The sequence below is a fragment of the Fukomys damarensis genome, unplaced genomic scaffold (assembly GCF_012274545.1).
Source record: "Fukomys damarensis isolate Sample0158 unplaced genomic scaffold, DMR_v1.0_HiC HiC_scaffold_16, whole genome shotgun sequence".
Taxonomy (NCBI): domain Eukaryota; kingdom Metazoa; phylum Chordata; class Mammalia; order Rodentia; family Bathyergidae; genus Fukomys; species Fukomys damarensis.
Genome location: NW_022900928.1, coordinates 82,202,852 through 82,229,595, shown reverse-complemented (window position 1 = coordinate 82,229,595; position 26,744 = coordinate 82,202,852). Strand labels below are relative to the sequence as shown.

At 41.5% G+C, this 26,744-nt stretch overlaps 1 protein-coding gene across 1 annotated transcript in view; it reads right to left on the bottom strand.

The window, feature by feature from the left end:
• LOC104875031 (beta-galactosidase-1-like protein 3) overlaps positions 1-26,425 on the bottom strand; it is a 29,973-nt gene extending 3,548 nt beyond the window's left edge. The window contains exons 1-18 of the mRNA XM_019210312.2: positions 26,341-26,425; positions 26,007-26,132; positions 25,637-25,849; positions 19,822-19,890; positions 19,118-19,213; positions 18,061-18,169; positions 17,732-17,824; positions 15,917-15,998; positions 14,967-15,031; positions 11,297-11,381; positions 9,518-9,658; positions 8,904-8,984; positions 8,197-8,303; positions 7,246-7,386; positions 6,849-6,920; positions 6,271-6,349; positions 5,383-5,470; positions 4,553-4,664 (exon numbers count right to left, since the gene is read on the bottom strand). Coding sequence (XP_019065857.1) covers positions 4,553-4,664; positions 5,383-5,470; positions 6,271-6,349; positions 6,849-6,920; positions 7,246-7,386; positions 8,197-8,303; positions 8,904-8,984; positions 9,518-9,658; positions 11,297-11,381; positions 14,967-15,031; positions 15,917-15,998; positions 17,732-17,824; positions 18,061-18,169; positions 19,118-19,213; positions 19,822-19,890; positions 25,637-25,849; positions 26,007-26,132; positions 26,341-26,393 — 1,812 coding nt within the window. The 5' untranslated portion in view covers positions 26,394-26,425. The remainder of the gene's footprint in view (positions 1-4,552; positions 4,665-5,382; positions 5,471-6,270; positions 6,350-6,848; positions 6,921-7,245; positions 7,387-8,196; positions 8,304-8,903; positions 8,985-9,517; positions 9,659-11,296; positions 11,382-14,966; positions 15,032-15,916; positions 15,999-17,731; positions 17,825-18,060; positions 18,170-19,117; positions 19,214-19,821; positions 19,891-25,636; positions 25,850-26,006; positions 26,133-26,340) is intronic.
• Between the last annotated feature and the right edge of the window lie 319 nt (positions 26,426-26,744).

Below are 26,744 nucleotides of genomic sequence, written 5' to 3'. Positions count from 1 at the left end.
AAATATAAGAAAATGGAAATAAAGTGATTGTAATTGGGGAGGGGAGAAGGAGGTGAAGGGAGGGCAGGGTTATGGGGAAAAAATGAGAACCAAGGCCTGTTGTAAAGGTACAAGATCCCAATAATGAATGTAACTGTACTGTATACCTCCAATGCACCAATAAATTCAATTAAAAATAAATAAATAAATAAAACTCTGAAAGAAGTAGCCTGTCAGCCAAGAAAACTGTGCCCAGAAAGACTACTCTTCAAAAAAGATAAAGATTTTCCTCAAAAACTAATAGTTTCTTACAACTAGAACTGCTTTATTAAAAAATGTCAAAAGCAATATGACATCTTAAGGCATATTTCTAGGAGAAATCTTTTCTACCTATTAAAATTGATATAAGCAACTGATCAGTAGAGACAAAAATATCAATGTAGTGATGCAAAAGCAAAGTAAATTGATACTTTCATCAGAAAAAAATAGCTATACTAACAGACCCCAGAAAAAGTAAAATTGACTAACTGCCTGAGAAAGAATTCATAATAATGATGTTGATAAAACTCAAAGAGATTGAAATTCAAAATAATATTTTGAGTTGATTAAAATTCAAAATAATGCAACAAAATTAGGAAACTAATTTATGATCTGTGTGAGAAATTCAGCACAGAGGAAGATATTATTTTTTTTAAAAAATGCTTGAAGCCAAAGAATGAATGAAATGAGAAACCCAGATAAAAGACTCAATAATTCTAGATCAAGAAGAATTTCTGAGCTTGAGGATGGGTCTTTTGAAATAGGCCAGTCAAAGCAGCACACACAAAAGAAAGGAGCAATGTTTACAAGACTTTCAAGGCATCATTAAGCAAGCAAAATTTTGCATTATGAATATAAAGTAGGATTAGAGAAGGGAAAAGCCATAGAACATCTAGTTGATTAAAGGATAATGAAAACATTCAAGTAGTTGGAAATATATGGATATGCAATACAGAAAAGTAAAAATCTTCCAATTATATTATACTAATAAAATATCCTCCCTGAGGCACATTACAATAAAATTTAAAAAACACCAACAGAGAGAGAATTTAAAAAGAGTAAGAAAAAGGGTCATGTATCCTATAGGGAAATTCCATTAGAATAACAGCATATATCAGCATAAACCTTACAGAAGCAGGGAAGAGGATGATATATTCATATTCAGATAGAAAATATATGTCAGCCAATAATATTAGCCCTACTAAAGCTATCCTAAGCAAGGGGGAGAAATAAAGCTTTGCCAAGACAAGCAAAACCTGAGGAAATAAACACAAATAGACTGCTCTTACAGGAAATAATTAAGGGAGATCTACATCTAGAAGCAAACAGGTTATAACTAAATTCATAAAAACACACAAAAGAAGAAAACTCCATAGTAGAGCAGATATACAAAAGAGAAAGGACAAAATAATCAGTGTAAAACAATGTTTCACAATGTAAAACATCAACAAACCACAAAGAATAAAAAATGAGCTGTGAAGGAACAAAGGATGTATAAAACAATCAGAAAAAAATGACAAATGACAGAAGTATATTTTACAACATTAAGTAGAAATGGATTAATCCCACCAATAAAAATGCGGAATAACTGAATAGACTGAATAACAAAAACCAACACACACAGATTGAAAGAGAAAAAAATGAAAATAGATATTCCATGTAAAAAGAAACTAAAAGTAAGCAGCAGTAGATATATATAACTGGATAAAATACACATTAACTGAAATGCTGTAAAAAGGAAAAAAAAGGCAACTACATAATGATAAAGGGATCAATTCAGTAAGTGGTAATACAATTATAAATATTTATGTATTTGTAATACAATTATAAATATCTAATGCCAGAAGACCCAGTAAACAAACATTATTAGAACTGAGTGCACTCCAAAACAGCAACACTGAGGCTTTCAACCCCATTATCATCAATGACCATATTGTTCATACACACAAATCAATAAACAGAGATCAACTCTACTCTAGAACAAATATACACAACAGGCATTTACAGAACATTGCACTCAACATGTACATAACACATACATTTTTCATCAGCACATGGGATATTCCTCACAATGGACCACATTAAGCCAAAAAACAATCTTAGGAAATTTAGAAACATTAAAATCACACCATATATTTTATCTGACTACAATGAAATGAAGAACTTAGAAACTGTACAAACATATGATAATAAAGCAACATACATTTGTAAGCCATTGATTCAATGAAGATGTGCAAAGGGAAATTTTTTTCAATTTTCTTGAAACCAGTGAAGAGGAAAAAAAATCATATCAAAATCCGCAGGACACAGTAAAGAAATACAAAGAGGGAGCTTTATATCAATAAGTGCCTATAAAAAAGTGACAGATTTCAATAAACAGCCTAACAACGCAATGTACTGATCTAGAAAAATAAAAACATCCAAAACACAAATGTAGTGGTAGGAAATAAATAACAAAGATCAGAACAGAAAAAAATGGATACTAAAAAGCACAACACAAATAGTCAGTGGAAAAACAGTTTGGTTTTTTAAAAGACAAATACGATTTAAAAACCGTTACTAGAGTATCGAAGAAAAAAAGACAAAAAAATACAAATTTAACAATCAAAGATTAAAAAGGAGACATGACAACTTTTACTATAAAAATACAATAGATCTTTCAGGACTTTAATGAACAATCATATGCAACAAATTGAAAACCCTAAAAGAAACAGATCAATTTCTGGACACATAATCTACCAAATTTGAATCAGGAGCACCTAAAAACCTGAACAAGCCAATAATGATTAATGATACTTAATCCATAATAAGTCTCCCAACACAGAAAAATGCAAGACCACACACTGAATTTTACCCAAGCTTTAAAGAATGACTACTATCAACACTTCTCAAACTATACTAAACATTCAAAGACAGAGAACATTTTTAAACATATCTATCCACAGTAGAAGAGTTCAATACATTATCTTACATTTACCAAAGGAAGTTTATGTGACAGTGAAAATGAAAAAAATGAATGAAACATCAATAAATACTTGAATCTCACAAACAGCGCTGAACAAATAACAGGGAACACAGCTCAGTGGGAGAGCTACTGCTGAGAAGGAGAGAGGCTCTGGGTTCAATTCCCACCTCCACATTAAAACAAAAACAAAACAAAACAGAATGTGTGGCAGGTGACTTCATGTTCCTGAATTCAAGGAAACATTACAGAAAGTATAATATAGCAGCTAACCTTTGAGGAAAAGCCATCAGGAACCCATATACACTCCCAGTGGGAATGTAAATTAGTATAGCCACTATAGAAATGAAAAGGGAGTTTCCTCAAATAAACTAAAAATAGAACTACCATATGACCCAGATATATAACTCTGCAATATATTCCTGAAGAAATTAAGGTCAGCATACTAGAGGGTTACCTGTGCTTACTGTGGTACAATTCATAATATTCAAGACATAAAATGAGTCTGAGTTCCCAGGAATGAATGAATGAATGAATGAATGAATAAATGAATGAATGCAACATAGCAGAAATAAATGATTGAGGGCCAGGGATATAGCTCAGTGGTTCTGCCTCTGCCTCACAAGCTCAAAGTACAAAAAAGTATTTTGATCCAAAGTACAAAAAAAAAGCGTGGAATAAATAAATGAGTACTATTTAGCCATAGAAAAGAACAAAATTATGTCATTTGGCAGGAAAATGATGGAACTGGAGAGTATGTTATTGAGTGAAATAAGCCAAACTCAGAAAGACAAGTTTGCATGTTTTTCCTAATATATAGATTAGAAAAGAGAAAAGATAACATGAAAGTAGAGACTATCATCCGATAAGAATAAGGGAATATGGGTATAAGGGGAGGCTGTACATGATAGTACTGAAGAGATCGATATGCACTGAATGCATTACATGCATGTATGAAAATACCACATTGAAAATCAGAATTCAGTAAAATTAATAGTGACAAATAAACATATACTTCTAAAAGAAAAGCAATCAATAATTTCAACTGGTAACAGCAATATACTTTTTCATAGTGATAGTGAAAAAGTGTTCATCTTGTAATAATTTACTGATGTATACATTCATACTTGTTCATTTATGCTACCTGTGTGCTCATAGATAAAACAATATATGAGGTGAAAATTAAACTGCATGCCCCAAATAAAAGCAAATTGCAGAATATAATTTATGCTATTATCCCACTAGTATAAAAATTGTATGTGCATGTTTGGGAAATAAACATTAAAAACAAACTTCTAACTCTTAAGCTCTGAAATATGCAGATGAATTGGAATAAGGGTGGGTTTGAAGAAAGATTTCCACTATTTTCTGTCAATTTCTTACATCTACATTGTTTGAATCTTTGTACCTGGTGAATTATCTAAACAATAATAAATTAGGATGACTGGAAAAGGTAGAAAATGAAGAAGAAGAGGAAAGAAAGAAGAAAGGCAAGAGTTCCAGAAATATTATGGCCTTGCTTGCATACTTTTTTTTTTTTTCAATATGTGCTTGGAGCACCAGAGCACTTACCAGAAGGCTGAGGAAGGTGTCCCTAGGGGAATAGCCAGCCCTCAAGGTGCCCTGGTAGAAGGCAGGGCCCACATATTTCTCTGAAACAGGCCTCCAGGTAGCAGAGCGGAGTCTGGGGAGAGGGCCAGAACATGAGAGAGTGGACAGTCCTTCCCACCATCTCTAGTCCCATCATGGACCCCAGCTTTAGCCCCCCACCCACCCAGGGACCAGGATTCTGTAGCAGTGAGATATTTTACACTGGGAGTATCAAAGTGGGAATCAGGAGACTTGTTCTAACTTCTAGTCCCAATACAAAGGACCTGACAGCCCAAGACAAATTTCTACACTTCTCTGACTCTTGGGCTCTTCATATGCAAAGTGGAGTCTGAAATCTCTCAGTTCCCAAATGCTATGCTTGGGGTGTGGTTTCAGTTTGTGCCTCAAAGTTTTGTGTCAGGCAAGCTTGGGCCCTAGCACGGTGGTATTGAGGTGGTAAAACTGTTAAGAGATGGAAAGTGGACATGACGAGATCACCGTGTTATCACTCCCATAGGGATTCACTCTGTTCTTGGAAGACGGTAAGTAATCATGGGAGCGGATTATTACAGGAAGGCCTCCCCAGTATGCTCAGCCCTTCTATACACACCTGCCATTGATGCCATTCTCCATGAGGCCCTCATCAAAGCAAAACAGATGCCGCACCAGGTCCTTCAATTCAAGGACTCAGAGCTAAATGAAACTGTTTTATTCTCAAAGCTCCTAGAACCAGGTATTTTGTTATGCCATCATAAAAATGAACCAAGATATGTGGTCTCACAAAGTCTTCACTGGGAGTGGGAGGCACACACCTCTCAAAGAAGCTCATCTTCATCTCCAAAGAGTAGATGGTGAACCCCTTCAGATAAACACCATCGATGCAGACAGAGTGCACTAATCCTGAAGATGGGAAGAAGGAAGGAGAATAGGAGCAAAGAACAGAAGCATACTCAGGTGTCAGCTGGGAGGGATGCAGATGTATGTGGCCCGTGACAAGGCCCCAGATCTGCTTTCTTCTATGTTTCCATGCTACCAAAAATGTTCTCCACTTCACACTGGAACTTTCCCAAATTCCAATAAAGAGATTGAGCCCTTCTCCAAACAAATGAGCACCAAGCAGACTCACTCTTCTTCCCTTCCCTGAAGACAAGACACATTAGCTCAAGGGATAGGGAAGGGGATAGCATCTTTGGTTGCTGAATCTGGGTATCCCACTGCTGAGGGGCTCAATGTAGCTCTCACAACCCCACAACAGCTACAACTATGGATATGAAGTAACTGAAGAAAAATATTGACAGGTTCTCCACTCTGTTAGGGTTCATAGGAAGAATGTGCCCAAAAGGCATCACACACCCATAGCAGGGCTTTGTGAAGAGGAGTGGACCACGGAAGCACTACAGATGACTTGCAGTCAGGGCCTAGATAAGAGAAGCAGCTCACTGTGGTCCTGACCCAGAACAGGGGGGTGTATCTTCTGCTCTGGTGCCACCCTTCTCTCTCAGTTGCTTCCTAGTCACCAAGACATGAGCAGCTTTCCTCCACTGGTCCTTCCCCAGGATTCTGGTTTGGAGCCAACTGACTACAAACTGAAACCCTACAAACTGTGAGCCAAAAGAAACTTCTCCTCCCTTAAGTTATGGGTATCAGGTATTTATTTGTCCTAGGAATGAGAAAGTGACTAAAAGTAGCCCAAAGCTCACCTTTCCGCTCATCTTGAATTTTCCATGAAAAATCAATTCGTCCTTGGTTCTCCACAAGGATCCTCAGAAGTCCACAGCCCTGTTGGAGACAGACCAACTCATGGGGCTCTTAGTGGCCAGGTAGAGTCTCTACTTTGGAACACATTTTTCCTCCAGGTCCCAGAAGGAAAAACAAGCAAATGGAGTGAAATTGGCTCCATAGTCCCCAGTGCTTGTTTAGTTGTGAAGAATATGCAGTCCTATTCCATACTCAACCTGCCCTTTCTTTTCTGCTGGTCCCAGTAGGTAAGGCTGCAATTCTCTAGGGTCTGAGACAAGAGACCCAAACAGGAGCTTGACTCAATAGACAAGGCATACTAATAGTATAAGTCCCAATATAAGATATGCTGCTAATCCTAGGCACCAGGAATTGAGAGATGCCTTGTGATTAAAGCCCTACATACTTCCTGTTGCAGCCTTATTTGAGGTTCAATACCACAGGAAATGGGAGGGAAAGAGATGGTCTGTTTCAGACCAAGCTATGTTTGTTTTTTTGAAGGGGAGGTAAGAGGCATCACCATTAATCTGTAATGACATACCCTGAATGTGGGAATATCCAGGTTCCACATATCCTCATGCAGAAATCCTAACAGTGTCTCATTCAAAAACACCTGTGAAACAAAAGTCTGCATGACACTGGTAGATGCACCTGAAAATGGGGGAAGGAAGACTCTGACTGAGGTAGTAAGTCCTCTTTCTGAAGGTGGGGACTAGTTTTGGAGCTCACAGATGGTCAGAAGCTGACTGGGTGGTCCCTATAAATTTTAGGATGTGCTAAGGCAGAAAGTAATGCAACTACATTTGCTTTTATATCCCCAGTGACTTCTCCATAAATATTTTAAATGCCATCACATACTAAAGTAAACCAGTTACTAGCTAGTAACACAGTGAGGATCAACATGTGGCTCACCACCAGGGACACCTGCTGTCCCTTACCTGTGCTGTATCATAAACAGGAGCGTGGAGTTGACCTGCAGAGCAAATGGAAGTCTCATAGAGGACGAATCCAAAGGACTGACCACTGCCATTGTTCACTGGAAGATTCTCCATGTTGACTGGAATATGTAACCTCATGGGCTATGAGGGAGACATATCAAAGTGAGGAGAAGTCAAGATTTTTCTTTCTAAGACCCTTTTTGCTATTTGCTGAACCACCTAATGTTCCCAAAAGATCCTTTATGGAAAATCACAGGGCACATGTTACATGGCAAAGCTGTCATGCTTTGAGGCTCCAGTGTCTGGGAAACTTGGGGTGATAGGACATGGGGAAGAGGTCAGAATTGCCATAATCCACAAGAATCAACTTGAAGGGTTAACAAACTGTATTGCAAAATATCTGAGTGATTACCATGAGATGACTGTGCACTAATTTATCAATTATTGTGCATATGTCATGTGTTTGCTACCATATTCTATCTAAATTAGTGATATGGAAGTGAAACAATATGAATTCAAGAGTTTGATTTTACATAAGTTTCAGCACACCTTCAATAAAGGACATGTTGTCTCATTTTTAAATGGGAGAAGAAGCACATGAAATTCAGTGATTTGGCCTAGCTGAGAGAAGCCCAGTTTCATGGGCTGCTAGGTCAGAGCTTTTCCTTTATGAAACTATATGCTTCAAAGAGTCCCTCACAACTGCATTCACCAAAGGAGTCCATCTGCACTGGAAATAAGATCTTCTACTATCCTACACTTGCCTTCCCCCAAACATTTATTCTTCAACTTCAAACCTCTTCAAAAGCTACCCCCAAAGGAGCTCTAAGCTTGGACAGCATGCAGAGTATTATTTTTCACAACTCCCAGTAGTAAGTGGCTGAAGGCCTATGATCTTCTCCCACATCTCTCCAGTGACCAACCCTGCACCAGTGCCCAAGCAGTACCTACCTCACCTAAGTACTGTAGGACATCCCACAGTGGCAAGTATAGTGATGGTCTCACAGAAGGATACACTGTCTTGAGAGTGAGGTCAGGTAAGGGAGGCAGTGGAATTGCTGCAATGAAAATGGGTATCAGGCAAGAAGTGCTCCGTGAAGTCAGTCCATTTTTAACATGTCCCACCTGTTTTCAAGACCACTTGAGTGCCAAAGCCATGGGGTAATTCTCCCGGAATGATGATGACAGACATGATGTAGTAGGAGTCATTTAGCATCCACACATGCCTAATGGACACAGATCCATAGAGAAAAGGCTCTTAAGATGCTGGTGTTAGCTAGCTTTTAGCCATGAGCACAGGCTCACTGACTTTATTAATGAGGCAAAATTCAACAGGGTGAGTTTGCTGCTTGTATATGGAGTTTCAAAGTCGCACAAAGAACTAAGAGCTTTACAAAAGAGAAATTACTTAATATTCACTATCACATGGGAGGCTTGTATTGATATCTTCTTATTGCAGTGAAGAAGTTAAAGGCTTAGCAACATGCAAAACTGCCCAGTTTGAAGTGAGAAATCTAGGATTTGAACCTGAGCTTGTCCTCACTCTCAAAAGTTTTGTTAAGCTGCTGCTCAAAGAGAACTTTCCCTTTCCTCATTCATCCCCAGAACACAGATACCTCATGAAGGCAAACATCTCCACTCCAATGTGCGCTGAGTACCTGAAGCAGTTCCCAGGAGTTTTCGAAGCTTGAAATACTTTTCTGTGTAATCTCCAGCCTCTGTCAGCAAAGCGTCATAGTCTGCAAGACACCCAGGTCCTGTCACAGGTCACACAGCCCTCCATGGAAGGTCCTGCTTCAGCACTGTGGCAGGCATGACCCAGAGCCACCCAGAGTGAGACACCATGGAGACACATCCCCTGCCTCAGGAATGGCCCATCGCTGCCGGGCTGTGGGCATGGATGCAGTCTAAGAACATCCCCACACTCCTTCTGGGGACACTGGGCTCACCCTGTTAACTCATGTTCAGATGGACACTCTTGTCAGTCCTCACCTGGGACACCCAACTGTGCCCAGCTGTGCCTGACATCAGTCACCCCTAGGTCCTACACCTGCTAGAGGTTCAAGTCAGAGGACAGTGAACAATATGAGTGAGGAACAGCCCTCAGTCCCAGACAGCCCCAACTCCTGAGATGATGAACTCTGGGGCATCATGAATATCACAGGTAGAAGAAAGTGGACATAAAATCTTCAAGGCTCAGCACACATGATCGATCCGGACCCCCTGATAGTGGAAAGTGAGTCTAAAGGGGACCACAGTAGCCAACACTTGCCATAGCTTGTCACAACACCTATGTGTTTCTCATCAAAAGAGCCTGCTGCATTCATAAATCCAAAGTTTGTTCCACCGTGAAACATGTAGAGGTTGAAGGAAATCTCATGTTTGATAAATGAGGACACAGTACTTTCAACCTCTGCAGAGGGGGAAGAGAAGAAAACAGAGAGAAGTAAAGCTTATAAGGAGACCAAAGTCTTATCAAAATCTTTTCATTCCCAACCCATTCCCACAATCAAATGCTTTGCCTCTCAATATCCACCAAAAGTCCAATCAGAAAGTGAGTGGAATTGACCAGATGCATTCTAGGAGAGCCTGTCCTGTCAAAAATAAGAGCCACTTTGGGCCAGGGATTTAGCTCAGTGGTTCTGGCGCCTGCCTTGCAAGCGCAACTACCCGAGTTCGATCCCTAGTAACCCCTCCACCAAAAAAAGAGTCATTTTTTAAAAAGAAAAATTCTCCAGAATAGTGGCATAATTTGAAGCCAAATTTATATCTATTAAAATAATCAAATAATTATTACATAATTACCTAATTCTCATTCCAATTTTGGAAACCACAAATTATTAGTATGGCTACATTCCTACTTTCCAATATAATGTCTCTGTGGACTCTGGATTATAATTGGATATATATTGGCAGTAGCCCACAAGGGGCAATTCTCAATCTTAACCACAGAAACATTCGTTTGCCACCGATTTTCACAGGCACAACAATCTTTCCACTGTCTGCCACAGGAAACAGGAAGATCAGACTCAATTTGATGTGAGATTCAGTCCCTGGCTGTGCTGTTTACTATTTGCAAGACACAGAAAACTTCCATGTCTTACAAATGTTTTCTCTCCCAAAGTCTCTAGCTCCTTTTCTGTTAAACAAAGGTATCAAATCCTGCTACAGCATGGAATTGATGAGAAAATAAATTGATGGCTTAAAATATGTAAGAATCATGGCTTAATGATCCACAGACAGGTGATCAAAGCAATGTTGTTTGTTGGGGTAGCATTATTGGATTCTTTTGGGTTTTCCTTAGTAATCAAATATTATCAATTGCTTTATTTTATGAAAAGAGAGCTTGTAATCACTACATGAAAATATCTTAGTAGTACTTTTATTAAGCAAAAACACAGGCACGTTCTGACTGGCAGCGTTTGGTTTACAACAACCCTTGGAGGTAGCTTCATGATGATCCTCACTGAGGACTGAAGACACTGAGAAATGCAAGAAACCTGCCCCAGGTCACATGATGCCCACTGCAATGCCAGGATGAAGTCCCAGTCTCTGCCTCCATAATCCAGCTCTCAACCATCACAGGACTGAACTCCTGACAGTGACCATGCTTCATCAGCAATGCCAGAGAAAGGCATTTCCTGCAGGTGATGAAGACTGCAAATGCTCCACTTCTTCAGCCTCTCAGAGTTGCCTCTCCCAAACCTTCTATGGACATCTTCCCTTGTCTGAGCAGCTCTGTCTCCCATCTTAATTCCATCACTGAACCTGTGTGTTTGCTCCCAATTTCTACTAAATATACACTATATACATGGGTTGTTTTACTTTCTGATGATCTGCTGATTCCACTGAATTGTAAGCTCACTGCAGAGTAGGAACCATGTAATTTTTATTCATTAATGCCCCTTCTTAGCCAGGCCAACTGCTCTCATGTGGCAGAAGTTGAATAAGTATTTATGGATACGCAATCAAGCTAATTGGCGTAGAATGATATTGATGATCCATGACTTGGGGAATTCTAAACCTGAAATCAAAACAGCAAAACCCTTACCAAGCACACTTTTGCGAGAGTGGGGACGTCCCCAGTTGTCAAACCAGCCAACCCAGTATTCCATGACTAGAATGGGCTTATTGATCTAGAAAGAAAAAAAAATAAAAATACTAGATCTAACAAAAATAAAGTTAGGATGAAAAGAAAAAAATGAGAAAATGGAAATAAAGTATTTGTAATGGGGAAGGGGGGGGTGAAGGGAGGGCAGGGACAAGGGGAAAAAATGAGAATCAAGACCTGTCATGTAAAGGTACATGATCCCAATGATGAATGTAACTGTGCTGTGTACCTAAAATGTACCAATAAACTCAATGAGAAAAATAATAATAAAGTTAGGAAAATATGACTATAGTAAATAACTTGAAAATGTGGTATTTTCCACCAATTCCCAAATTCAGAACTTTCTATCCAAGCATTACAGCTTCACCATCATCATAAGTGTGGATCCTGCACTCCTGCTCCACATCCAGGGTCTCTGGACTCCTTCAAGCATCATGTGCTTCCCTGGTTTTCTTCAGTAGCAGAATCTGAACCTTCTTTAACCAAGGCTGGCATTGAGAAAATTGGTCCTGGATACACAAGGACCAGTCTGTTTCTTACATAGAAATGGGTTCAGATACCACAGAGCTTGTAGGGACAGAGCCATAACTCAGATGCAGGACTGGAACTAACCATTAGTCACTAAGTTATGTTGTCTGCTCCACACACTGTCATTTCCTCTACACCCTTATTTCACTTTAGTTATCCCACCTGTAGAGTGTCCCTTGTAATTATGCTTCTGTTCATTTCTTCTCTAATTCTAATAGTTGTTATTCTATCTTTTTTGTTAAGAAATAATTTAGTATTAAGAATTCTAAATGTTTGCACTTCTTTAGGGATTTTACTTTTCATTTCTATGAAATAATTATCACATGAAAATTATTAATAAGGTACAAGATCCCAATAATGATTGTAACTGTACTGTACACCTAAAATGTACCAATAAACTCAATGAGGAAAAAATAAAATAAAATAATTAATAAGTAATGAACTTTTACTGAGTGCTGGGCACCAAATGAAGTACATTTACCAATTTATTCTGTTAAGCCCAGAAGAAAGACACTGTGTTACAAATGAAGTCAGGTAACCAGCCCAGGCTCACTCAACTGGGAGGTGCTAAAGCTGGCACTCTGACAAAAAATAACAAATGCTGATGGAGATTAAGACAAAATGAATTCTAATACATTGGCGGTAGAAATATAAACTAGTACAAGCACTGTGGAAACCAGCAGAATGGAAGATCTTCAAAACACCATAAATAGGGCCAGGTATTTAGCTCAGTGACTCCACTGCCTGCCTCACAAACGCAAGGACCCGAGTTCGATCCCAGGTACCAAAAAAAGAAGAAAGAAAAGTAATTCAAAATACCATAAATAAAACCACATATGCTTGTGAATTTCCACGACTGGGTATATGTCCAAAGGAAAAGAAATCAATATTTCAAAGAGATATGAGGATTTCCATGTTTATTGCAGCAGAATTCATAGTGGATGGAATGTAGAATGGGCTGAGATCCCCATCACAGGTGAGTGGAAAAAGAAACTGGTGTATGTATGCTCAAAGTAATATTCTTCAGTCATAGAAAAAAATAAAATCCTGCTATTTGCAGTTACAAAAATTGGAAGGCCTTAGATTAAGTACATATCAGGCACTGACAATAACTGTATGCTCTTACATAAGGAAGATAAAAATATAATGTTATACAAGAAGAGAAGAAAACAGTGGTCACTAGAGGCTAGGAATATAGTGAACAAAAGACAGATACCAAAGTTCAGTTAGACAGAAGAAATAAGTTCTCATGTTCACAGCATAGAAAGGTGACAAGATAGTAAAGAAGAACTTATTGTATATTTTATAAAGAGCTAGAAAAGAAAACCTTGTTACAAACACAAATTGGAAAGTTTAAAGAAGTGAAAACCATAAGTTCTCTTATTTTACCAATATGTTTACACATTTACAGTATCATGTTATGACCCAAAATATGTACAATTGCTTTATCTAAATTATAATTTTAAGTTAGGCCAAACCCAATCTCTCTGGAAAAAATCAATAAATCTGATAGAGTTCTTGCTATACTGACCCAAATTAAAAGAATCACAAAATTTTCAATATCGGGAATGAAAATGAGACCATCACTACTGACATCTAAGACTTTAAATGAATTATCACAAATAACTCCAACCCTGTCAATTTAAAAATGCAGATAAAATTGAGCTACATAAAGGGCCAGGGATTTAGCTCAATGGTGCTGCTGCCTGCTTTGCAGGTAGAAAGACCTGAATTTGGTCCCTGGTACCAAACATTAAAATTAAAAATAACATAAAATAAAATATCAAAAACCCATGAACAAATAACATGAATTTTCCTCTGTTAGAGAAATTGTTTATAGATTAAAATCTTCCAAAGAGAAGAAGTCAGATCTAGATGATTTCACTGATAAAATTTACCAAACATTAAGTAAAAAATGCTAACATACAAACTCTTACAGAAAACAGAAAAAGAGAGAATATTTACAGATTCATTAGATTAGGCCAGGATTATTCTAATTTGAAAATCAATGACATTTCAAGAAAAGAAAAACATAGACCAATATCCCTCAGAAACATAGAAGCAAAAATTCTCAGGAACATATGAACAAACGGAATCCAACAATATATAAAACAACAATTATCACTGTCATGTGAGATTCATCTGAGAATTTCAAGATGGAACCAACATTCAAATTCAAATTTGAAGACAGAATTAACACTCAAAAGCCATATTAACATACAAAAACAGGAATACATTAGGAAAGCTGCATGATGTTTGGGTTTTTATGACAGTAAAACTAAAGTAATTGTGCAAAAGGAACACAGTAATGATTCATGCTACAGCATGCATGAACCTTAAAAACACTGTGCTCTTTGAAAAGAGCCACATGCAAAATAATAGTTATTGTATAATTCCATTTATAGGGAAACCTTGGAGATTGTGTGGGATCAGTTATAGACTGCTATAATGAAGTAAGTATCACAATAAACTTAGTCACACAATTTTCTCTTACCCAGTACATACAAATGTCATGTTAACACTATGCTATATGCTACTAAATGTGCAACAACACTATGTCTAGTATATGTGCTGCCAAAGTGAGCACAACAACATTTTGTCTAAAGAAACACCATATGTAACTTAATCAAAATTCTCCAATGTGTGGACAGGAGTGTAGCTCATGATGTCAAATGAAGCATGCCAGACATGAAAAGCAAATATCATGTGTTCTCACTTATTCATAGAAACTCCAGTGCTGACCCCACAGAAGAATAGAAGGGGACAATAGTTACTACAGACTGAAAAGGACAGGATTAAGGAGGAAGTTAGGTAAGGGACACCAAACACAGTGGAAGGATCAGCTCTAGTTTTGTTTAGCACATAACTACTGGGTATAATTATCTATGAATATTTCAAATAAGTAGAAAAGTATGAGATGGACAGTGTGACACTGGCAAATTCATCCCTAAATGGCTTGGAACCCTGCCAAGAATTAGGGTACAGACAATCTTCTGTCAATCCGGTGTTCACTGAACGCTCATTGTGTAGACTAAGGAAGTCATGGGAGAACAGGAAAAACTACATGGCTAGTATATCCTACCTGTACTTGAAGAAGCTGATGAAAAGAATCCTTCCTAAGTGAATCCAGATTGACAGTAGCCAACACTGTAGAGAGAAGGAGAGAGCACTGAGGCATGGTGACCAGGGCCATTAGGGAAGGGAGGGAGGCCCAGCCCAAACATGGAGGAGGTGTGCTAACGACTAATAATTACCAGGTGCTGCCTGCAACCCGCTTACAATGCATAGAGCACCCTCATGGCTTCACCACATCACCGAGCACCTGCAAGGACACTTATCTGTGCTGAGATGGGCAAAGAAATTTAAATACCTTTGTGCAGAGTCCGGGACCAGGCCAAGCCACCCTAAGTAATTAGAACTAAGAATTGAATGCAGATATCCCAGCCCCAGGCTCCAGATTACACAGTGATGTGGGAAGAGCCACTAAAAATGAAAGGCTATCAGTCCAAAGTAGCTGCTAGTCTGTGCTAAAGATCACCATAGAGATGTTCCCTGGGTCTACCCACCTATTCATACCTCACTATTGTCACTCTGTGATTGTGTGCCCAAGTTTCCAGCTTCTGCACTTTCTAGGATCTAGGCATCTACAGTGAACTTTCCTTATACACCCATCCTCCACTTCCTCCATGTAACTGTTAATGTTGGTGACTAGGGCAGGACCCTAAGCCATGGCCATACCCAAAATTGATTCCTGAACACAGAAGTTGTGACATATGGAAAGACATGTTGTGGATGAGGAGACCACAGTACTGCTCTGCGTAAAGATGACAGCAGCATGGAAAAGGGTGGAGATGATAACTGAACGCAGGCTTTGATATTCTCTCTCACCTTTTGGGATACCAAATGTCTAGGATTATCAGAAGGACCTGGGAAGACAGCCAAAAGGCATGGCCTTGGCTTTCTCTAAGGCTTTCTGTGACTTATACTGGCTAAGAGCTTCAGTTCTGCCCTGAAACAACTTTAAATGTGTACCTCCTTTGATTGAGCCATTCATAACTTCTGCATAATGATCACAGGTCAAGAGCAGCTCTACAATCCCTCTTTTCAGGAGAGCCTGTTGAGAAAGTTACACAAGTTCACCCACTTTTCATGCTCATTTGGGAAGGAAATGAAAGGAAATTAGGACATAAAAAGTGTTGCATTCAGAAAGGCAGGGTATGACTTACAGAGGATCTATGCCTTGGATCCTAAGCAGCCCCCAAAGGTCATGTGGTGAGACTTGTTCGCAGCATGGTGCTCTTGGAGGTAGTGGAACTCTGAGGGGAGGGTTTTGGGGGTACGTTCTGCTATTGAGGCTATGCTCTCTAAGGAGGCTGTGGTCCTCCGATTCCATCCTCTTCCTTTTCACTACAACCAAATTTTGAGAAAAACCTCCACCAGGTTTTTCAACCTGATATACTTCCTCATCATAGGCACAAAAGCCCTGAGGCTGGTGATCATGGACTGAGCCTCCAAGAACTGTAAGCGAGGATGAGCCTTCACTACTTACAAGCAGATGACCTCAGGCAATTGTTAGACTAATTGGAAGCAGATGGAAAGGAGAAGGTAGGAATTCAGAGCCTGACCTATGGGAATGAAGAACAGGGAATCATCACTCTGGCTCAGCCTGGCATGGGTCCTGACTCTCTAACAGCAGCCCAGGGTGTCCTGACACCCAAAGTCATAGCACCCGAACAAAAAGGGAGCAGCTGCCAGGACACATCTTAGGGAAGACTGAAGTCACTCAGAGGGAGCAAGAAGACTTGGGGATCACTTTGTCCATGAAGGAGAGACTGAGCCAATGGGATCCAGAGAACGAGAAGGACAACTTCAGAGAGCAGGGTCCTGCCCGGATACTGTCACAGAGAGCAAGGATACTTTCCAGGGCTGTGAGAGGGAAATAACCTGAGAATCCTAATTGGGACATAGGGGCCAATGGGTGGCCAAAGAGCCAGGGCATCCTCTTGGGTGTCTCTTACGTTCACTGAGACATGTTTAGGCCTGGGAATGGAGTCCAGGAGTAAATTTTTCAAATCAAGGAAAAGCACTCCTATCTGAATGAGACTGAGTGAGGAGGGCACACCAGCCCCTGCATCAAGACAGTAGGACAATTACTCAGGGACTGGCCACATCCAGAAGGCAAAGCCCTAGTGCAGGGCCAGCTCAGCCACAGAGCCCAGCACTGTGGCCTCCCTTCTCCTTGCCCAGCCAGCAGCCCCTCCCTTTCTACCAGGCCCTTCTCTCAAGGTCTCTGTCCAAAGAGTGACACAGGCAGGGCTATGGCTGCATGGGTCACATCAGAACATGGGCCCTGTGTGCTGCCAGGAACCCTCAAACAGGATCCAGTTTGAGCTCATCAGCTCCCTGATATGGGAGGTGAGGCCCTTGGAGGGGCCTGAGCCTCTAGCAAGGACATCAACAGGACCACACCGAATTCCTGGCCTGAGACATCTACACGTGAGGGGCAAAGGGACCAGAGGAAGGGTTTCCTGACTGAAAGCTGCAAGCACACAGCATCCTCACCAGGTTTCAGAAGCATTGTTTACTATGGTGCAGATTCCCCAGCCTCCAGCCTGCTAGTGGTCACAGATATGGGAAACAGAAAGGAATCCTCCTCCTCATTATCAGGTCACTGAGTACATCTCAACTATTCTGATTGCAGTGTGAATTCACAGAGAAATTGAGCCTGCACTCATCCAGCTCTTAATGGGCAGAGCCTGGCAACCGTGCCATGCAGCAGGGATCAGACATGCACCAGGGAGAGGACACAGGAGGTAGAGAACAGTGAGGCAAAGCCAGAGTCCTTACCTCCTTAAGATAGGCCATATAGTGCTTATCCTTATTAAATGACCCGTATTCATTCTCCACTTGCACTGCAATGACAGGGCCACCCTGTTGGTACTGAGAAACAAGCAGATGAAAGTCAGAAAGACGCCACTGGGCAAGAGCCTGGAGCTGTGTAGTTTGTGGCTATCGAAAGCACAGCTAAGCAGTGCACTTGGATCTCAGCCACTCAGAGCCCAGCTCAAGCCATGAGAAGTCAATTTCATTTCCTCTAGATACTTGACATGGCCAGTGTGGAGGTGGAGCCACAGCAAACTCAAAAGACAATAGGAAGAAAGGTCACTGGGCCATACCTGGAGAGGAAGCATTCTGGGAATCAGTTGATCAAAGTACTTATCTACTGCATCCACAAAGCTCTTTTCGGTGGTTCTCAGTTGTGTCTTGGGGTCCTGCAGGAGCCAACTGAGGGTAAGAGGGGGCACATCAGAGTGAGAGACAGAAAGCAGGAGGAAAGACACAGCCAATGGCTGAGCACCACAGACAGCCCCTGTACAGCACTGCTGCACCCATGGTGCTCCAGCCCTTGAGGTCCTGAAGGGACTGCACCCATAAGCTTTGCACACCATCCACACAGACCCACGGTGTTTAGGAGGAAACACACTTCCCTGTCCCAAGGTACTATAGGTCTAGAAGAGCTTTCAGTTCATTTGGTCAAAAGGGTTGAGCCTGGAGGAGTCCTACAGCCACATCCTAGAGGGGCTGAGTCACCATTCTCCAGTTCTGTCCTCCTCTCTCTCAGTCACTAAGCACATGGTCTAAGCAGAGCATCTGTACCTCTGGCACAGGTCACCTGTAAGACCTGAGACTTCAAGCACAGGACAGTGGCTCCCACCACAAGGCCTCTGTGAGGTGGGACCAGGCCTCAGTGCTCAGACCTCACTCCTCTGGGTCAAGTGTCAGCATCATGATGAAGAGGAAGGAGGAACACAGAAGGAAGGGAGGGGCTGGGGCAGGAGGCCCACCCTCAGCAATACAGGAAGATCCTCTTCTATCCCTCTTGTCAGAGGCTTCCTGTATGCTGTCCAGCTTCTGATCTTTCATTCTGCCCCATGGAAAATCAGAAGTGGACACAGCCCTATCTCCATGGGGCAAGAGACTGAGGAAGCTCCTGTCCTCCAGGCCACAGGCCAAGTCACCAAGTCCACACCTCAAGTTCTCATCTGAGCCAGGGGATGACAGCAATACCCACCCACACCACTGCAGGCACCACAGCAAGGTCCTGTGGTACACATCCCAATCACCCCAGAACACCTGCTCAGTCCATTGAAGGTAGCTTTCAACATAACCTAATTGAGATGTCACTCAAGATTCTGCACTTAATCAGGACTCGGGACTCATGGCCTGTCTCACCTGGGCAGGCCCCCGAGGTCGATCTCAGCACAGATGTAGGGCCCTGGGCGCAGAATCACCCACAGCCCAATCTCAGCAGCCAGCAGGACAAAGGCCCTGGAAGGGAAACAGAGTCAGCTGTCTTGTGATGGCCCAGAAAAGAAGCTGTGTGGGAAGGTGGGATACCACAGGCTTCCCATGTATCAGAGCCTTGAGGCTCCTCCCCTCCCCTTCCTTTCTTTTCAGAGAAGACTATGTGATAAGATTCAGCCCAGCCCAGGCGAGCACAGATTCTCTAAACTGGCTCGGAGCTCACAGGCCATGGAACATGGGCTTGCCTGGGCTTCTGGTGTCAGGATCACACATGCAGCGCCATAAGGGCATGGGGAGAAACATCGTCAGACAGAGAAGAGCAGTAATAATAGTGAAACTGACCCCATAACAACCACAGAGAGCAGTCTCCTCCCCACCTCACTGTGGGGCCTTACTGCAAATCAGCAGACTTGTGGGGTCTTGGGCCACAGGTCCAGCCCTGGGAGACAAGTCATTACTGGGAGGCATCATGGCCCTGGATGTACTCATCTCAAGGACAAGGCTGCTGATCCCAGCCCCTCTTTGGGCCTCATGGCACAGCTGATATCCCTAGGGTTCCTCATCAACCTCTGGGTGCTGTCTCTCTACCACACTTGACCCAACCCAGGTCACAGAATAACAACACCACGTACTCCAGGTCCAGGTTCCCAGAGAAGTCCAGTCTGCCTCTTTCAGTTTCATGGAGGTTCCACGGAATGTAGCTGAAAGAGGGAGCAGGGAATTACAATTGAATCTTCCTTCTTTCCTTTAATCTCTGTACCAGGAATAAAGCCAAGCTCCATGCTGTGGTAGCTCTGTGTTGCAAAGAGCTGAAGTTTGCCCTGATTATTAAAGCCCTACTACATGAACAGTGACTATCTTCAGTAGTTCCTTCTTCTGCTCCAAATGACAATTTTCCTAGAGTTCTAGATTCCGTGGGTTTATATGTGTCTTCTCCTATTCACTGCTTCATTCTTGGTTACATATTCTCAGCTAAATACTGAGAAGTCATACAGTAAATTTACAAAGAAAAGGAAAACACAACCAAAATATGTGCTGCATCCCTGTCATTGTTTCTAACAATCAATCAAGATAAAAATAGAGGAGGTGCTCTGCTGAGGACTGGGAGAGATGACACAAGAGGCATGGCCTTTGGCCTCCTCACAGGACTAGGAGTCTGTGGGGTTGAGTCCAAGTGTGGAAGTGGATTTGATTCTGTGTTTAATTAGGTAACCTTCTCTGTGGGTGTCAGAAATACACTTGTGCACTTAACATCCTGCTTCCCATTAGCTCTGTGTTTTTTATTACGCAGTTCTGTGAAGTGAGAGGTTTTGAGGATATGTCTGTTGCATGACTGCAGAACTGACAGATTGTAAGATCTTTTGTTATGAAGTTGAATAAAATGTTGGTTTGCTGAAAACAAGAAACACTGCACCATTTACAGCTATATGCTATGAGAAGAGAATGAATAAAATGACTTATGGAAATTTGCTGAAAACAAAGATATCCAAAAAATACAGATAAGGCAAAATTGCTCCAGCAAAACTAATAGCAGAAAGTGGTTTCTAAAGTGAAGTCACAAATAGTGAATGACCTTAAATGAAAATAAAAGAAATTACCCATGCAGAAAAATATATTATCATGATTTTTTATATTTTTAATAACATGGCTTCAAAAAAAAAAAAGAAAAGCTGACAGATTAAAGATGAAATAAGTAATTAAATTTCACCATCAGAGTAGGATAAATGAAGATACCCTGCTAAGAAACTAAGAAAATCAGCCACAAAAATTACAAGGATATAGATTTCAGCAGTACAATTAAAAGGTGGGATATAATGCATATACTAAGAATTTAGTAATAACAGATGGATCCTTTATATTCTTTGTAAAAACTGCATGGAACAATCACAAAGTATCCATATGCACCAAGGAAATCTCAACAAATTCCAATAATGCTTATCACATTGTCTGTGGTAAATGCAACTAAATCATAAACTGTGTGTTAAAATAAGAAAAAACAAGATGAGTAAAGCAGAAAGTATATCCTGTTTGATTCCCAGCCTCCCCTAAAAATGTAATCATTATTTATGATTAAGTTAAAATAGGTCAATGAAGAAAATACAATAAAATTTATGACATATTTGGTACTAAATGCCTCAAAAGCAGTATAATACAAAATCTATGGGAGTCATCCATAAAAGAAAGGCTGAAATGGGCATTTATATCTCTGAATGAACATTAGAAACCAGAAAGACCTAGAAAGAAAGTGAGCTAAATACACAGCTTGGAAGACAAGAGGAAAAGAAAGAAGAGGAAGGAAGAGGAGAGGAGAGGAGAGGAGAGAAAGAAGAAAAGCAGGAGGAGGAGGAGCAAAAAAAGTAAGAAAACAGATTAAGTCAAATAAAGGAGACAGGAATTTATATGAGGAAAAATTGTAAAACATCAAGCCAAATGTCAGAGATGATTAAAAAGCTACTGAGTAGTTATTTGAAAAAATGGAGAGAAAAATTGGATAAGACTACAGAAGAAAAACGAATGACCCCCCATGTACACAACACAATAAACTTCTAGAAAACATCTACTGTGTACAGGAAACAGTACACAGTTCTAAAACAGTTCTAAAACCCAGTCAATTCAAGGAAAGAAAGGAAAGAAAACTCTATATAAGCGGAAAGTAGCAAATATTCAGGAGAAGTGAAAAACATGACTTCATAATCAATGAGAATGCAAAAATTTTCACTTCAAAACCACAAAATAGCAATCACAGAATTTTATAAGTGAGTTTTTAAAAGCTTTCAATATAAAGTTATTATTATACAAAAATATTTTCAGTAAGTAGAAAAAGATTTACGTATTTACTCTATAAGCTTTTTATGATTGACATAAAAATTGAGAAAGAACATAAATAAAAATTAAATTTTAAATCAATTTCAATTATGATCATAGATGATCATTAAAAAAAAGGCACTGCAGAAATGTAAAGATGATTGAATATCAGGAAAATTGTCCATATTATTCACCACTTCAGAAGGAGAGTGAAGAAAAAGTATGTAATCCTTATAATGGACAAATCTACAAGTCTCAATAGAGCTCAATACTTACGGGAGGAGTGGGGAGTTCAGTGGTGGTGAAAAAGTGCCTTGTGTGCATGAGGCCATGGGTTCTATTCCCAGCCTCCTCTAAGACTACTCAGTCACGTTTCCGATTCAATTATTTGCACATTAGATGAGCCACTTCTCCATTACTACCTCTCAGCTTCAAATCCCACCTGCAATAACACACAGGCCTTCAAAGACTTTACAGTGACCACAGCCTTAGGCTCCACCACCAGAGGACATTGGAGGACATGCAGGAGAAGAGCCTGAACTTCTGCAGTACTCTCTCATTTTTGAGTTCCAGTAGGATGGCTGCTAGTGTTACAGTTGTGTGAGGACAAACTTTGTGCTTCCTTTTTAAAAAAAAAAAAATCAAAATAGCATAAGTATGACCTCAAACAGCCAGTAAAGAATTAACCCAGGAGACAATCTAGAGTTAAACATTTCGGCACTTTAATATACTTAATATACAGTCATAAAATGTTAAATTATGTGCCCCATCACATTTTGCTAATATTTTCCCTGCCCTTTCTCTTTCCTCACTGAGAGTTTAAATTTCACAGGAATGCCCTCAGTTTTTGCTGATGTGAACAATGTGATCTAGTGAGATGTGAGCTAGGCTTGACCATGAACAACAGACCTTTATTGGTGAAAAATATCACCAAGCAAGCTGGGGAGGTAGCTCAATGATCCAGTACTTGCCTTGTATACACACCACCACCAAACAAATATCCTGCATCCTAACATTCTCATGCAAAGAATGTCTAGACCTTACAACAAGACCCTGCAATAGACACAAGGTGCTGTGAGTGCAGCCCTGTGTCTCCAGGGAAGTCTGTAGCTAGGGAAACAGCGAGTGGTGTAACTGCTGCCCTGCAGCCTGGTGAGTTTAGCACAGCTCCGTGATGACTATCTGTGCCTCTGTCACTGTAACTTGGTAAAGTCATCCACAGCCCTTCCCCTGAGTTCCTCATCTGCAGAAGGTAACAGCACAACTCGGTATAAAGGCTTGTCATGGGGTGCGCTGGGGTTGGGGTGCACATGCTGTCAGGCCTTCAGACACAGCATACCTGGCTGCACATAAGCACTACACTGTGCTTATCTGATACAAAAAACTTTTGTAAATAGCAAAACCTACAAAATGTCACAATGTAGAATGGCTTCTGCTGTCTCTAACAGCAGTTTGCTTTGTTGAGTTCAGAATTAACAGATACCAGAGACATTAACCACTGAAGAGGCATTTATTTGGTCTTATCCTGAGATAATGGCACATCAAGACCCTGAGCTCTGCAGTTCTGTAAACCACATGATTGTAAAAGTCTCAAGATGAAAAGAACCATTGTTAACATTTACTTTCATGACCCTAAACACCCTCTTCCTATGGGCTAGGAAAGATAGCTAGTCTTAAAGGTAAACTCCCCTAACTACAAAGAATTGCTACATCTGGGTTGAAAGTTAACTGTCATGATTTGTATATCGGTAATGTGAACTGAGAAAATGAAATGTAACCAGCTGAGTGAGATCAAGGTGTAAAACCCTATAAAAGAAGGAGTTGTAACCCAGTGCATGGTTGATCCCAGACACTGCTTTTAGGTGTGATTGACCTTTGTCAACAAAATAAACTTTCTTATTTTACTTCCATTCTGTGCCTCTCGTGTATCACTTTCCAATTCCTTCCCTAACATATCAAATAACTCAAACTGATTGTGTAGGTCATGGCAGTGCTATTCTGAACTTGGTATCTCTGTCTCTGGCAATGGAAGAGCCATCATTTGCTGTCTCTGCCCTGTCTTGACCCAAACCCCAGGAGATTCGTCAAAGTGAACTGCACACATGCTCCCCCCACCCATTCCACCTTCTCAATGCAGCCTTCTGTATAAGTTTCTCTTGGGTTCCCCCTGTCTGACCCCTATTATTTAGATTCCAGATTTTGTGGAAATTGGATGTTTTGAAGGGAACTCTCCTGCATCTAATTCAAGAAGAGTTTTGTTTTGAGTAGTTTCTACTTGCTAGTTCTATGTGTACAGGCAGGAACCTTCATTGTGCTTGTAGTTTCAGAGATTTGCACGCTCAGAGTTTAGGAGACACACCTACAGCACACACAGGAAGGACTCCACCCCTGTGTGAGAGTGGGCTCTGAACCCACACTGCTTGCACAATGCTGCAGGTCACAAAAACCATGCCACCCTGATCAGCTGAAAGCCTGTGTGCTGGGCGAGGCAGGGGTGCTGCTCTCCCTCTCAGGATAGTCATGGGCACAGGCACTGGGAACATGCTGAGAAAATGCCTGGTGCTCTGTGTGTGCTAGGTGATGCTACCTTTTGTCATTGCTTTCCTAATCATGGTGATTCATGCTCATTCGTATCTAAATTCTCATTGACTAAGGCAGGTTTGTATTGTTTTGGTCACTGCTATTGAGGACATGTTCCTGCCAGGTTTTGTAATAAATAACGCAAAGATTTTAGGTCATTTAGTCATTAAGGCAACTTTCTGAGCAGGATATCTAGATCTGGAATGGAATGTGCAGTTGGAGGCAGAAGGTGGCATAAGGCCAAGTCTTTATGTGACTTTATGTGACTCTAAATCTAAATAGGTCTCAGGCATTTCTGAGCTGTGTTCATTACCCACAAGTTCAGTCATGTTAGTCTTTTCCACTGAGTGACATTGGTATTTTATTTATATTAGTGTTCTTTTTTCTTTCTCTTTTTTTTTTTTTGAGACAGGGACTTACTCTGTAGACTAGGCTGGCCTTGAACTCACTATTCCACCCATGCTGGCCTTAAACTCAAGGCAACCCCCGTGCCTCAGCCTTCCAAGTGTTGGGATTACAGGCATGCACCACCATGCCCAACTGTCAGTGTTCATTTTTATACAGGAGTCATTTCTCCATGCACACATATGAAAGTTGGTTTTCAGGTGTGTGTGTGTGTGTGTGTGTGTGTGTGTGTGTGTGTGTGTGTGTGTGTGTGTGTGTGTGTGTGTGTGTGTGTGTGTGTGTGTGTGTGTGTGTGTGTGTGTGTGTGTGTGTGTGTGTGTGTGTGTGTGTGTGTGTGTCAGAGTGCTTATCTGAGAGTATGCTCTGAGCAAGTCATTCAGTGCAGTGCTCCTGAGGAACCAACTCCCTCACCACATATCACTGAGAAATCACCCTTTCCCTTTACATTCATCCCATTCACATCTCATCAAGCTCTGAGTACAGAGCAACCAAGCACTGTTGAAAATCAGCTGGACACTGAAGCACAAAGTGCCTGTACTGGATGAGATCTGCACAGGCCCTCATGCTGCCCTCAGGCCAGAGAGAACTGGCTCTGGGGCAGGAGCCCAACCAGGAGCCAGTGGGAAAGTAGGCCATGGAGGCTAGGCCAGCACTCACGTGGTGACAGTGTTGAAGCCACAAGCCTTCAGCTTCAGCAGGCGGTCCCTCCAGTACTGCCTGGGCACCCGGAAGTAGTGGATGGAACCCCCAAAGATCAGGAACTTGTGCCCCTCCAGGGTGAAGTGTGCTCTGCCCGTAGTAGTGCTGGCAGTGCGGAGCCCCAAAGATCTGTGCTGCAGCCTGGGAGGGGTCAGGGAGGACCAGTTAAACCTGGATTGGAGAAGGAGATAATGGCAGATAAGTTGAGTGGGAAAACTGCCATGCCCCAATGGAAGGCCATGTCCTTGTTGGCAAGACGTGCCCAACCACACAACCAGGGCATAGTGCTTTGTCCAGGGCAGGAGACAGCCACCTCCCAAAGGCAAACCTGGACAGAGGCACCTTCGCATTTCCAGACTTAAGATTCCCTTTAGCCCCAAACTGCGTGGCAAGATGGGGTAAGATGAGTGGCAGGAAACAGACACCCAGGATGCCCTTCCAGGAGACACACAGGCTGCAAGGAGAAAAGGACAGTGGTGACAAGGCGAGACACAGCTACACAAACTGCCAGGACAGGAAGCTGTCCCATAATCCCCTAGAAGCCAGAATCCTCGGGACTGCATTTATATCTTCTCCTAGAGAAACTTGGGAGGCGCAGCAGCCCCAACTGGGTCCTCCCAGGTCCCCATACAAGCTGTTGCAGTGAGCAGGACAGGGCTGACCTTGGGGTGGGTCCATGACAGGTAGGGCAGTCCATCCAGAGTCCAGGAGGCATTCACACTTGAGTTTATTGTGGGGCTCACTGTGCAGACCCTTGGGGGGAAAATGAAGGTGGTGTCTGTAGCAGCAGATCTGGGGAGAGGAGGCTGAAGGAGATGAAGAGGAGAGGCTCTTGCAGTCTGAGGACCACAGGCACCTTGTCCATGTGTGTTCCCAGGGCAGAGACCACGTGCATGGGTACCACCCACTGACCTGCAGGCCCTGAGAAGGTCTAGAAGCACTGAGCACGCCCGGGTGATGGAGGAAGGAGGGCTAGGGAAGGGCAGAGCCCTCGGGCTGGGGACGGACTGGTCAGAATCAGGAGTCACCTGGGGTGGTTCATTGTGCCCATGGCCTACGGCCAGTG